General features: G+C 33.5%; 1 protein-coding gene across 1 annotated transcript in view; it reads left to right on the forward strand.

Moving 5' to 3' along the window:
* The first annotated feature begins 6,491 nt into the window (after window positions 1–6,491).
* Window positions 6,492–15,705, forward strand: part of LOC106462260 (GTP-binding protein GEM-like) — a 41,389-nt gene continuing 32,175 nt past the window's right edge. Inside the window, exon 1 of the mRNA XM_013922160.2 lies at window positions 6,492–7,850. Within this exon, the coding sequence (XP_013777614.1) occupies window positions 7,013–7,850 (838 nt within the window). The 5' untranslated portion in view covers window positions 6,492–7,012. The remainder of the gene's footprint in view (window positions 7,851–15,705) is intronic.

Here is a 15,705-nt window from a genome sequence, read left to right on the forward strand (position 1 = left end):
CATTTCGTTGGTTCTTTAAAATGTCAGGTAAAATTGATTCGTGAAACGTTAAATCTGCCTATTTCTCTTCGTACAAATGGGTTTTCTCACTTAGCCAATCTCTAAGCTAGTGGTTTGTTAACAATTACTAAATTAAAATACAAAAACATAGATTAAAAAACACATATTTAATGCTATTAAAGCTCATGAACTACATTCTACGTTAATTCTTTTTCATTTCATAGTTGAATTATCTAATCCCCCATTCAACTGCAATGGTTCACACAAATTAAATTTTTGGCGCTTTCACACTTGAACGGACATATGCAGATGAGTATTCTGAAAGGCAGACAGGCAGACTGCTAGAGAGAAATAGAGTATTTTTAAAATAATATTGTAATATATTATGTAATACTATTTTATCTGGAAGTTTTGATGTAGATGTTCAGGCAACGCCTTGTGGAAGCTCCTCCCTCCCTCCCCTCGTGGGATTTATATCATCTGCTTCTGTCTGGAAGGACCAAAGGTGTTGGCTACCAGTGTGATTGCATAGGCTTGTTTAATCTCTTAAACACAGCCAGTTTCCGGAAACGTTCCTTTGTATTTATTAACGGTTTCGAGGACACTCACTACGAATGTTTATCTAACTAAGTAAATTTTGTATTCTATGAATAGAAAGGGTGTAACTCTGTAAAAACACACTCACCCTTTTTTATAAAATGTGTTAAAAGTATATATATATATCTGTCCTTTTTCGATCCAGTCCATATTTCGGACCAGGGAGGGCCAGGTTCAGCGTTGACCTCTTCCCCCTTCTCTATTACTGAATTCTAGGTAATAACCCCTGTTGTTGCATTACTGACAGTATGTTACTTTTTTTCCATTGTCCGCAATTTTAACCTAGCACTGTTTGGCCTGTAAGATTCTTATTTATCATGTTTAGAGGGGAGAGGTACTTAGGTTTTGGTTCATTATGTATTATATAACTCTCTAGTTTCCTCATCAATTCATTTTTATTAATATTTTTATTATAATATCAAATAATATTATAATGTCAGAGTCTGTCTGATAGAGTTGCCCCCCAGTGGCACAGTGATATGTCTGCGGAGTTACAACGCTACAATCCGGATTTTGATACCCGTGGTGGGCAGAGCACAGATAGCCTGTTGTGTAGCTTTGTGCTTAATTACAAACAAACTGATAGAACTGGCATGTTTGAATAGTTGTGTAGAAATACTGAGTTTGTTGATCATGGGACTCTATATGCTTTCGTTAAAATATAGTTTTCTATTTTCTATAGTGTTTTTGATACATTGATTCATGTTATACAGGCATATTCTACGACTGGTTTCACGTATGTTCTATAAATGTTTAATATGTTTTCTGGTGAAGCTCCATGGCTGTTGGCATTCAGGCTCCTAAGGTAAGTCAAGTCGCTTTTTTCCAAATTCTGTTTTTTTATGCTATTAATGTGTGTTATTCAGTTTAATTTAGAGTCAAATGTAATCCCTAAGAATTTTGCTGATGTTGCTACTTGTAAGAGAGTCCCGTCTAGATATAACTGTGGTATTAATTTGCTATATATATATATATATGTGTGGTCTGTTTTCTTAATTTCGCGCAAAGCTACATAAGGGATATCTGCGCTATCCGTTCCTAATTTAGCAGTGATAAACTAGAGGGAAGGAAAATAATCAACATCACCCACCGCCAACTCTTGGGCTACTCTTTTACCAACAAATAATGGTATTGACCGTTACATTATAACGCCCTGAAGCTGAAAGGGTGAACATGTTCGGTGTGATGGGGATTTGAACTCGCGACCCTTAAATTGCCAGTCGAGCGCTTTGACCACCAGGTCATTCTAAATAAAAAATCACAACCAGAAGCAGCTCGAGAATTTAAAATGGAGTCCGCAAGACATACACAAACAGGCAGATATATAAGACCCCAGAAATATAAAGTGAAAATACAAATTTTTCAAATATTGGAAGGCTATAATTGAGTTCTCGAATATGGCGACCCTGTTTAAAAACTATTTTAACATAAAATTTTATCCTGAAGAAAGAGATTTAGGACACTTAGTCCGGCAAGTGTGTAAATAAGTGGGATTCATTTTCAAAGGAAAAACATCAAGTCTATGAGTGAACTAGTTTTATCTACATACATCAAGCATGCTAAAGAATTATCTTTACAGTTGTAAACTCTTATTTTTTCTCTCTCTCTGTTTCTTCTAAGGTGTCGTTATAAACAGAATTGTGTGTAATTTTAATAAAGGGCATATTTCGTGTGTGATTTTATGAAGCGTGATACGTTTATGATAATAAAAACATGTAGAATAAAAATATATAAATCACATAAAAAAGGTTAAACTCTTAGCACTTTCGACAGATGTACCTATGTTCATCTGGAATCCTTCTTAAGAGCAGATCCACCTGTCAAAAGCGCTAGTGTTTCGTCGGGTGTTTTTAACGAGACTACATGTGGAGCTGTACTTCTTGGAGATGAAACATTTATGACTTGCTTTTTATAAAGTTTTGTGGACGATGTTTCTTTAAATAGCATTCATGGGTCATAAACGAACAACATAACACGTGTAACTGTGCCAATATTAAGTTCATGTTAAAATAAACTGCAACGTAAATAATTCTTAGAAATCAAAGGCTTAGATCTAGCCTTTCTATAAAATTGGTGGAAAATTAACATAAACTAGGCTCACTCCAAAGGTTTTAAATGTAGAGAAAGAATAACATTAATGCATTTTTCCTACGTATTGTATAGTAAATAAAGAATATACTGCATACATCTAATCTACTTGTTGTCCCCTATTTAAATAGACCAATTAAATTAAGATTTCTGGCACTGAATTCTTTTCATTTCTGAATCTTCTTCGTACCCAGAGATAATGTTGATGTTAGTGTAATGCATTATTAATATGCATATAGTATTTTGCAAACTTTGTTGTAACTACGTCAGAATGGCCCACACTTGTTTATGACATCAACATTCATATTTTTGGTCAGATGCACAGGCAGCGATGAGACGTTGTAATGTGATCAAGTTGTTGATCAAAAGCTAAAAGCGTCAGAACATACATTGACAGATCCGGTATAAGCTGGCTTGTTTCAAATTACCATAAGTTAATCAGATTTATAAAGGTAATCTCGAGACATTTATCTCTACGCAAACATTGTAAAGCTCAGGTGAAATAAATGATGCTAATATTAAATATTTATTTTTTATGAAGGTCTTTTATGGCTATATATATATCCGCATCCTTATCGCACATTACGCACCCTGCGTAAGTTTTATTTTGAAAATAACGCATACATTGAGTGCATTTAAGTAAAGCTCTGGACGAAACCCACGTACTTTATCCAAACTTTTACACACTTATCTTTGTGCTGCTCAACAGAACGTTCATTTAGCTGTCTTCATCAATTGAAGACGTATGTAAGAGACACTGTGACGAATGAACGGCTATAAGCCACAAGGGGGAGAATGGTGCGTGCCAGATTATGAAAAGGCACGGACGCGTTAATCTCACATTTCGTCATTATGCAGACAGCGCAAATGAAATTGATACAAATGAGTAAGAGATGCCGAAATTAAATTTGAGATTTGTAAAGAACTTTGAATCTGATGTTAAAAAAAAACATGATAACTTTATATATGTATCTATCGTGGGGACATCTGTATGAAGTTTTTCCTGCAACAAATTCCCCGTTGGCGTAGAACATTCCTCAGAGCTCCCGTGCGTACATTTCAAAATGCTTTAACGACCCCCCCCCCCGTGACACAGCGGTATGTCTGCGGACTTACAACGCTAGAAACCGGGTTTTGATATCCGTGGTGGGCAGAACACAGATAGCCCTTTGTGTAGCTTTGTGCTTTACTACAAACCAACAAACGTTAACGAAACCCCTGCCACTTATGCAGTTGTTCACCGACAGCGACTATAAAGCTGTTAAGACTTAAAACCACAGCTAAACAATAATTAGTTTTCTCTTTGAGTATAGATAATTATGTAACACCTACGAAACAATCCTGTATGCATCACTAAAATATAGCCACACCCATTAACACTCTTCTTACCCAAAGTTCATTCTGTTTTTTGTTGTTGTTGTTTCTTTAGTATCACATCATGTACACCGTTCACTGTAGCATAATCACATGGAACACCATTTACTCTATTTGAAGTATAACCTCATTAACACTGTTCGTCATAGAATTAGTATTAATTACATAAGACACCCTTCACTCTATATTACTTCCACGACGTTGTTCGCCCAAACTTTGAAACTAAAGCGACATCTACAGTTTTTTAATACATCTCATTTCAAAACCACACATAACGAAAATGCGTTAAAATTAAGCTCTTGTACGTTTCCTTGTCAATATCTCAGTGTTAAAAGCTCAATCGAAACAGCCATACGTGATTAATATAACGCATTTTCAGCAATCCTTTTTCTAAATGTACCAACGTTTTTCTTTATACTTCGAAATTCTTAAATATTTGTATTTGCAGGTCGCATTTATCTCATCAATAAATGTCACATTGTTGAAACTCAGTTTTCTCTCTATCATGAGTAGGAGAGAAAGTCGAAATTATTAAATACACTAACTAACAGGCGGCAAAGGTATATATAATATTATGTCGCTCATATCCACTCATGAATGGTTTTATTATACTCTGAAATCGATTTAATTTCACTCATGTTTTTTTTTAAGTAGTTGATATACTGCTGTAACGCAACCGCTTACCTTTGATAAATAAAAATTAATAACGCATACAAAGTCGTTATATCTGTAACATAAACTTTTGAAACACATACCATAAAAGTTATGTAACCACTGAGAAAGACATTAGACTGTGTCAAAACGTATGGCAGGTTATTAACCTTTGGTTTTAATGAAGTAGTTTTAACCTATTATGTTTGAAACTTCTCTGGTGTGTGAGTAGAAAGGCTGTTAAATTATGGGATTTTAAGATATAATTTTTTTTATGAATTAATGATTTATAATACAATAAATACCATTACGTAACATAGCTATTTACCACGCCATTACGTATGACCCAAGTAACCGTTAGCCTGAAAGACAGTTTTCAAACATATAGTAAGTCTAATGACGTCATGCGCTACGCCATTTTGTTGAAAGAAGAAATGGTGCAATAAAACCGCCTAAAGCTTTAAAACTGATATAAGTAAATAGTATTTATTAAAACTAATATAGGTAAATAGTATTTATTAAAACTAATGTAAGTAAAGAGTACTTATCATACTCTATTTTTATATTATACGTAGGTATGCGAAACATAGCAAGAAAAATCAACTTTTCAATCTAGCGTAGGTACACAAGGAATTAAATTAGATTTATCGTAAATATATTTCGAGAATGAAAATAATCCCAGGTTTCAACCCATATATATAAAACAATGAAATTAAGACTTCTGGCACTGAATTCTTTCCATTTCTGAATTTTCTTCGTTCCCAAGAGTATTATATATATATATAAGAAAGCTACACAGTTTACTTGCAAACTATAAAAAAAAAAGGGTTAGTTAGAATTTACAGATCTTAACATCACGAACGTCTTTAGCGATGTTTAAGGTGGATTTCTTTATCCACTCCCAGGAGTGTAAAGCAACATTATATTGATTTATATTTCGATATAATTTCGACAATGAATGACGCCGCTTCCTTTCTCCAATATGAAGTCCAAATTGTACGAGGAATAAGTTATTTCAACGACTTCACTACTCAGGTTTCAGTAAATGGAAAGTCAACTCTACAGACATAAGTAATTAAAGGAAAACGTTTATAAAATCCAAATGTAAAGACGTCAATAAATAATGGATAAAGCCAGTTATTTTAAATTGAATTTTCCATCTTATCGTACATTTGTTGCCTAATCTGTATTGTTATTCTCGGTGCCGGAAGCGATATCTTATCTAAACAATAAAACCACTTGTCTAAATGTTAGGTTCTAACGTTGCAGTAGAAAATTTCTTGTTTGTTGTATTTTAACAAAATTTGTGTTCATTATTATTAAGACGGCAGATCATGAGCTTTGTTGAAATTTCCTTAGAGTTTAATATTTGCTTATTAGTAATGCCAAGGTGTAGAGAAGTGTGGAGCGTAAGGTGACTTCTGAAAAAACAACAAAAAAAACATCCAAGTCAGCCAAGTTTACTAATATTCAAATCGAGAGTAGGTAATAATTCATGAGTGTTGGTCGGGTTGTGAGATTTACACAATATGTAAACGAGCAAAAGCGAAAGAAATATGGCTAATGTTTTAAAAGTTACAAAAACTATGTAAGCACCACCTAGCTTTTTTTTAAAGAAGTGTTTGCATGAATTTTACTGGTTACGGCTTGCAAACAACTGCCGACCTGTCCATCGAAAGGTTTTCTCACTCAACGACCATCAATACATTCTGAGACTGCGCATTCTATGTTTCTGGCGGGAACACTGGGAGCGGTGACACATACCGACTGCCGCTTTTCAGGATAGGAAGTCTGTTTATTTGCGCGTTGTAGGTTTAAAAGCATCTATAGAATTTCAGTCAAAAATAAAAAAAATCCCTTATTTTTATATTTTCAGAATAATCAGTTTCTAATTTAACCTCTACTAAACATAAAATTGATTAAATTTCCTGACGCTTAAAGCTCTTTGTTGAACAAGTAAGAGATGATTTTAACAAGAATTTCTTATTAAAATATTTAGCTTTTACTTTCACACCGAAAGCAAATTTTTTTACATTTCCAATTGGAACGAATGAGGCAAAATTGCTGCTAAAAGCTTCAACTCTTGAAGTAATGACAGCTTTAAATAAATAAGTGTGAGTAGTTAACGTATACGCCGTTGGATGTGGAGGACGACAAGATAGAGCTAAGAAAAGCTAAATTTTATCCCATCCTACTTCTGCCAGCTTTTCAGGACAGACACACCCGCAAGTAACCGAAGTTGTATACGGACTTTGCATAGAAGTTAAGATATTCCTTGTCTAATTTCAACTAAAAATTAGCAATGAATAAACCTGGAACTTCACAAGCTAGAAAGGATCCTAAAATATTTGGACGGAAACGTTCAGCTTCTATTCCAGCTAGTTCTCCAGAAGCTTTATTATTATTTCCAGTTCTGGCCCCAGAAAAATCCCTCTCCTCCAATAGTCCGACCAGCCATGAGACTTCCATTCTCCGAAGTGTAGCTCCCAATCACGATGCAAGGGCAAACAACATGGGATTGTTAACTAACCCTGATGCTACTGCTTCGTACAGAACAGACTATCACATTCACTTTCATGAAGACGACATTCCTGAAGATTTTCCCACATCACCTGAAACTTTACCAAGAAAGGCAGTGGACTCAAATGTCCTGAATGACCACTCTTTTCAGTTCGCCTCACGCCACGATAGGTCTCTGTCTTTCCGTAACACACAGCCTCAAACAGAGGAAGAGAATGGGTTTCGCCGTCGTGGAGCCACAATGCCAACGGACAGTTTCCATCAATTTCGAGAGCGTCGGAGACAGAGATTTCTCGCTGGAACCAGAGAGCGAAGCCTTAGTCCTAATTTCTCACCTTTAGATCACCAAGAAGACGACACATACAGGCTGAGAAACTTCACGATTACTTCAAAGGGTAATGTGATTAATCGTGGAGATCTGCTGAAACATCGGTCTCGCAGCAACCTAAGCGTTGCCTCCACCACTAGCCTTAATTGCCAGTCGTGTGCTTCTACGGGCACCTCCGGCTCTTCCAGTTGGGCTTCTCCGTATAAAATTCTAATGTTAGGTGACGTAGGTGTTGGGAAAAGTACACTTGTTACCCAGTTCATGTCTTCAGAGTATAGCAACTCTTCTCAAGGTAGGTGTGGAAAATTAATGTGTTTGAAGACCAACAATTATAATCTTTCTTTAACTTTAAGAAACATTTTACTGATATGTTTACGTCCATATAGACCAAGTATAAAAGAGTAAATAACAGCCATTGACATGAAGTATAAATTGCTGCTCTGTGTTTGATGTAAGTCTCATTTGGTGTTACATATGTGTCCCCACTCAATATTACTGTAAGTTATCATTTTGTGTTACACGCGTGTCCCTTCTAAATACTATTGTAAGTTATCATTCAGTGTTTTACTACTTGAAGCAAACTTGCAATAAGTGTTAAGCAAGAAATGTAACTTCACTTACGTGTGCAGTTAATAGAAACACATACATTTAATTTACAAATGTGTTTTAACTGATATTGCATTTCTGTATTGGCCATTCTGATAGTTTCAATTCTTCGGTAAAAAAATAGTGAATCTTTAGATCAAAATATATAATTTATATTTACTAGGTCATTTTGACATTTCACTTTAGATAAAAATTTGTTTTGTTTGCTTTGTGCACAAAGTTGAACCTTAGACTATTTACGCTGTGTCCATTGTACGTATCGAACCCAGAAGTTTTGCATCGTAAGCCTTGAGTGAAATGTTTTTTGTTTTGTTTTCTACTTCTGTAATTATCTTTATGTACACATATTTTCGCATTGTATTTCACTTAATGGTAAGAATAACTGATCAAGAAATGATTTGTTACCCATGATAATTTTGTTTTATAGATTAATGATTAATTACTCCACTTTCCAATGATGAAGAGTAATTTACAACGCAAAATATCTTTATTTGTTTTTCCGCTACTTATATTAGATACAAGATTTTCTCTTTCACGTTTTGTTTTGTTACTCAGAAGCTTTAGGTCATAATTTAAGTAACTATCTGCAGATGTTTCAGTGTACCTTTTTAGCTTTTGATAAAATATAAAAACGCTGTTGTTTTAGGTACTTTTCAAAGACTAGAGAAAAATCATCAGGTTTTCCCACGTGGAAAATATTATTTAACTACCAATAACATGGAGAGAAAACTTCCTTGGATTTTTCTCCTCAGTTCACTCCTGGTAACTGATAAGGAGTAAGGTCTTTGAGGGTGAAGTTCGATAAATAATGATAATAATAAAAATTCTGATAACTCAGAATCACGAAAACTTGTCTAGTCTAACGTAAAAAGAAAAATATGATGGTTGAAATGATAACATTCATAATCATGCATTTTATCTTCTATCCCTGCCATTATATTAAGAGCTATAAACGTATATTAAGAAGATGTCACGATACATTCATAGAAAAACTGTTTTCAGCAAAAATGGAATTTTTGTTTTGTTCCAGAAATAAGCTGAACATTCTCGTATATTTCCTGTTATTTTGAGTGATTTATTAGACTTCATAGAAAGTTTGGAGTTTGGTGTGTGTTTGTTTCAGCAACATTTAAATTCTAGGGGTTTAATAATTATTTAACCACGCTGTATAAGATGAAAATATATCACGCATAAGTAGATGTTATCTAAATGATTATCATATTCTGAAAATAATGGAATACTTCATGTAACATCGAATTCATGAAATATCTCCTAATAACTAGGCCTAAACCGAAAAACGTGGTATATATAAGACAGACAAATAATATAGGATGTAAATTATAATAAGGAATGCTAAACATCTTAGTAAGAGAGCTAACTGCAGTTGAACGATGGCCCATATAGTGATGGGAATACACCATCCGTCAGATTAACATACGCACATATAACATACATATTGATGGGGATACACCATCCGTCAGATTAACATACGCACATATAACATACATATTGATGGGGATACACCATCCATCAGATTAACATACGCACATATAATATACATATTGATGGAGATACACCATCCGTCAGATTAACATACGCACATATAACATCCATATTGATGGGATGCATCATCCGTCAGATTAACATACGCACATATAACATCCATATTGATGGGATGCATCATCCATCAGATTACAATACATGTATGTTATATGTGCATTGATGAGATACATCATCCATCAGATTAACATACATATTGACAGATGGAAAACTGAAAGTCCTTATTTCCTTGGGGCATTTTGTTTTTTTTCTAATAGCGGAAAAGAAACGTTATACATTTTTATGTTAGAAATAAACTACATTTTTGTGGAAGAAACGTGGTGAATAAAATATGAAGTTTTTGAAAACAAATAAACATTACCTTCTGATCAAAGCAAGCTATCTGTATATATATATCCCTAAAACTAAAAACCAGCTCAGTCATGAATGTAGCTAATCTAATATAATTTTTTTGCTTATAAAGATTAGTATGCATTGTTTCATCAGTTGTGTACCATCATTGTTTTCAGCCGTATCTCAATAATAATATCTCAAGACGTTTGACCAGAGACACGGGTTAGATCTAAATTTCTATATACTAAGCTAACAATGTAAAATAATCTTTATAATATTATATAATCATAAAAATACATAACAATAATAAACATTTAATACATATGTATATTGAACACTCTAACCAATGAAATAATATTAATGAAAGATTGGAATATAACTTACTTACATACATATAAGCGCTATATAGTGGTTTACTTTGTGCTCTATCTCAAATTTCTTTTTTATTTATTTAGGCCAAATGTGGCCTCGTGGTTAGCATGACGGAATGCAGATCGGATGATCCAAGATTCGAGATACTTAAGCCCTTGGATGCAGAAGGGAAGATACAAGGCTTGAGGCACCTTAAGCCCGCGAACATGCTCCTCACTTTCAGGTGTGGGGGCGCTATTATAATACGACAATCAATACTTTTAATTGGTTAAGGATTTCTGTGTCGGCGGTTTTGATGCTGACTGACTGTCTACCCTCTCGTCAGCAGTTCTATATTAGAGATGGCTATGCGTGAATCTTAACATCTCTGAACTAGCCGTTTCGCCTATTTGCTGCATAAAGTGCAGTTTAGATTGAAAATACCAAATACTTATTTATTTAAGTTAATATTAAAAAGAGAACCACTAGAGGTCTTATGTCTAGAACCTTTGATGAAGCCAAAAATTCGATGTTATCTGGTATGGTGGAGCAGACGTTGCCAACTCTTTTCAAGATGAAGCGACGTCAAAGTTTGATGAGGGTTAATTATATATTAACTTGTAGTCGGAAATAAGGATCTGTAAATAATCATTTCTAATAATGTATTTTCAAATTTTCTTCCGAGGAAGTGAAATTGGGGAAAGAATTTCTAATGGTATGATTGGAATGTATGAAATATACATGTTACAAGATCAGCTCAAACATAATATGGAACAGTCTGTTTCCCTTTGGCTTCATTTATGTACCATTAATGCATGATATTAACTCAAATGTCGTCCCAATAATTACTGCTCTTATTTGAGTATATTTTGTAGTAACATCTTTTAACCCCCATAAGCAGCTTTTGCTTACTAATTTCTATGAGTTTTTAATTACTTATTTAAATAAATGTAAGAAAACAAAGAAGAGCTGTAGCTAGAAGATAACGATGAAACCCACAAGATTAACAGACAAAGAAAAATCAACCTTTTTATTCTGAATATATCTCAAAGAGTGTTGTACAATATTCACCCTCCCTCAAAGAAAAAACTTTGATTGTTTTGTTGAAAAGTTCCACGTTCTTTGTGAAATGTTATATAGTTTTCAGACAATCCTCGTTGAGAAACTGAGCATTGATTTATAGTTTTATACGCAGAAGACAAGTGAACCTGAGCATTAAACCAATATCTACTTTTACATTGTAATTCAAGACTACGTTTTGTTATCCTATACCTGGTTTGTTACATTGATTCTGCAGTGGTACGGCTGCATGGATAAAAAAAATAGAATTTTTTTTTGATTTTATACAATAAAGCAGCCTTGATGTCCTTGTTTTTCAAATGCTTTAAAAAAGTTAATATATGTGGATGACATAAAAATACTTAATATGTAGCACTTTGTTAATATATGCTTTTCAAGAGAGAGAGAGATTTTCTAGCAATTACAGTGCGATAAGCTTTACTGAACATGTAATACAAATTTGTACCGTAAAACACATTTTATATGGACTGTTACTTTTGGTGATGAAATTAGGACATCATAAAACTGTTTTATAGTCTTACGTTTAATCATTTTGGAAGGGTTCTTACAAAAATACCAATCACCTTTGTAACCTTTGAAAGATGTTTTCAACATTACATGTTCGTAGTTTTAGCATTTCTTCCTGAGCCAGTTCATGTAATGACATTTACTAAAGTCCGTGAGCATTTAGTGTACAGAAAAGACACTTTGAACCATTAGCAGTAGATGTGGAATGAAAAAAGGTAAAGCCCACGAACAACACTAATGGGAGACGAAAAGGGCTGTGTGATAAAACTGATCTCTATTAATTGGAATTAATACACTATAGTGGGAACGTCTGAAAAATGGAATTCTTTGTGAAAGCAAGTCCGAAAGTCATGAAATCCTGGTGGATTCTAGAAATTAACGAGATTCTGGAAAGATAGAAAGAATATAGCTATAGCCTAGTACTTCACGGAAAAATAACGTATCGTCACTTCACATGGTGATGAGCGAGAGATCACAGTAGGTCAATAAATGACTATTACGAAGTATATCATCTTATAGAAAAATGACACTAAATGTTTGGTTCGTGAGCAAAAAAAAAAATTGTATATATTTGTTATTTCGTAAATCTCTCCTGTATTGAATATACTTTCTCCATACTTGTGATATCTTCAATTGGGAAAAAAAGGGGGAGAACAACATCAATAATACTTAATACTGATGCGTTATTATTATAGCATTTTGCTTTAATAAACGTTTATTACTCTTCTCTATTACCAAAACTCAAGAGACGAATACTTGAAAAAATGATAACAGTGAAAAATGTAGCATTATCAGAAAATAAGGAGTGAACTGATGATTAAAAACAAAAGTTTGGAAAACAAAGGATGAAGTAAGTAGAAAGAAAACTTTTTAAGTACTGTGAAAAAAAAATGTAATTTATTAAAAACTGTTTTTGTTTTTAATTATGCTCAAAGCTACACAAGGGCTATCTGTGCTCTGCCCACCACGGGTATCGAAACCCGGATTCTAGCGTTGTAAGTCCGCAGAAGCATAAGAAATAAACTATGTAAGTAGTAATGAGCATAGCGAATTAAAGATAATGTTAAACCGTATCACGTATAATGATTAAGATGCGTCAGCTGTGTACCCTCATTGTTAACGATATTTTAGTAGTTATTATTACACTGTAGCTGGTTTATTTTATTTTATTTTTATCTCTATAGCGTAAAATTACCTGTTTTTATAGTAAGCTCTTCGCAAAGAAGTACAGCGTTTCTTTAATATACAGTTTCTTATGTAGGCGATAAAATATATAAATGGGAAAAGCATTGAAGATACCAATACTCCTTGTTCATCTGGTGTAATACATTTTCCTAGTCCCTTTTGGAAGATTGTATTACGTTTCTGTTCATAGTAAGACTCGTATGATTTTCATATGATCGAAAAGTATTGGTTTGAAGAATTTGATAGCTTGAATAAATAAATGAATAGAAACGTAACATCGAGCATGGTAAAATACTTAGGATCTAAAAACATGCGTTCCCTTGTAAAATGGATAGAAATAATATAATAAAATAAGTGATAAAAACAGCCTTAATAGAAAAAGGAGAGAGAGAGAAAGAATGATAATTCCATAAACAGGGTGGAATGGTTTCAACAGCTCATTTAACGCGCTATAATATCAGCGCATCTTTTCACTTAAATTATACTAGATGTACTTCCGCAGGCTCCTCGAAATCGTTCTGTTTCAAGAGTAAATAAAACCAAAATTAAGGGGGAAAATATTTGTGTTTCTTGTTTTTGAAGTTCATATGTCATGTTATGTTGTAGCTTACAGAGTTCATAATGTTTCTTGTAATTCATGGTATGCGCACGTTTTACTGACGTCACGACAGTACAAATTGCAACATTAAGTATCACTTATGTGATGTCATTTTAGTGCCCACTGACTGGCTGACTGACTGACAACACATTATTGTATTGTGACGCGAGTGGTTAAAACAGGTGATCCCCTCCTGGCGACCTTCGGCCCCCTTTCAGGGAAATTACGACCTGTTCTAATGTACACATTGTATTCCACGTTCACTTAGTAAACCCTACTCTAATGATCATCTCCATGGCTTTATTTCAACTAACGATAGAACAATATTCCTCTAGCGTAATCAATACTTAATGTAGTTTAACATTACTGTGAATTAAATATATAGTTCACTAATGTTGCACATAAAATACAAAGAAAAGGTGAAAATAGATGTTGTGTCGTTTTTTAAATGTAATGCTGCTGTATATATATAACAAATATATCGTGACTATAGCTTTTGTTCTTTAACTTAACAAACCCTAAAAATTACAAACTGACCCACAAAATATTCCCCAGGCTTCTCCTACAGGAAATAACTGTTTGCGCGCATCTCTTCACTGATGACTGGATCTATACCTTGCAGAGACAACAAATAAAAAGTCCGTTAAAAAATAAGCTTCATGTGAGTTTCGCCAAACAAAACAGACTTCGTCAAAGCATCTGTGCATCATTCACAGAGTTTCACCAAACTGTTTTTATTTTATCTTCGCAAGATACAATATTATTTATTTTAATACTATTCTAAAAATAACTTCGTATTCTAAAGGCTGAAAACCGTTGTTGCATACTGATCTTGCTTAGTGTTATTGAAAAATAAACTTACTCTTTTGTTATAAAAATATGTTTTTGTAAAGTTCGATTATCTTTTAAAGTAAAGCCACATGGAGAAATTAAGCCCACATGTTTTTATTATTTACTCATCTTCATGTGGTTCATAAAAGCTCATCTGAAAAATTATAAATTCAGTACCAAAACAAATACTAACTGAATTAAAAGATATATATACTATCGTACTCCAAATGTTTTATATCTCAAAATATATCATGGTCTAATTTGTCATTAAGTCAATATCATATGAAAAAGATGCTTTTATCCGATATGCAGATATGAAACATTGTTTGGTTTTTTTTCTTTTGTTCATTTGTATTCATTCACAAGTCTTGTAGAAATTAGCCTAACATTAACTTGCAAAACGAAATTTAAAAATACATCAATAAATATTTACCTGATATATTTTGTCCCTAGTGGCTCATCGGCTAGTTTGAAGGCTCATATAAATAAGAATCGAACTTAGATGCACCTAGTGGGCACAGCACAAATAGCCCATTATGTAGGTTTGTGTTTAAAGACAAATAAACAAATTATCTTTATTTACACAAGCACTTTGTTTATGATATGGCGATTATTTTTCACTCCGCCTTTACGGTGTTTGCTTTTCAAGGTTCTTCTGCCTTTTACTTTAAATACAGATTATCAACAACAACAAAAAAATGGTTTTGTGGAATGCATTTGCAACGTCTAATGTGCCAGAGCGGTCTTGATAAATAAAGGTAACTGGAAGAATCAGATTAATGTCAACTAGGAATTAATTCAACCTGGAACGATAAATTCGTTAAAAACAGGTAACTGCAAAAGTTAATCAGTTGTTTCTTGGGATGAGAGTAAAATGTAAGTCCGGACTCAGAGAGTGTTTTTGTGTCTTACCAACAAACATAAATATCAGGATAAGATGAACTCATAGTTAAGAAAGCTAGGAAATATAATTCAGTTCTATAGTAGGAAGAAAATGGATAAATTAAGTGTTCTGGATTTGTTGATAGGGGTAAATGAATATAATTTTGAGGTGTTTTTTGCTGTGTCTAAGTCGGCACTCGTTTGGCATTAATTA

This window comes from Limulus polyphemus, unplaced genomic scaffold (genome assembly GCF_000517525.1).
Source record: "Limulus polyphemus unplaced genomic scaffold, Limulus_polyphemus-2.1.2 Scaffold1128, whole genome shotgun sequence".
Classification (NCBI taxonomy): domain Eukaryota; kingdom Metazoa; phylum Arthropoda; class Merostomata; order Xiphosura; family Limulidae; genus Limulus; species Limulus polyphemus.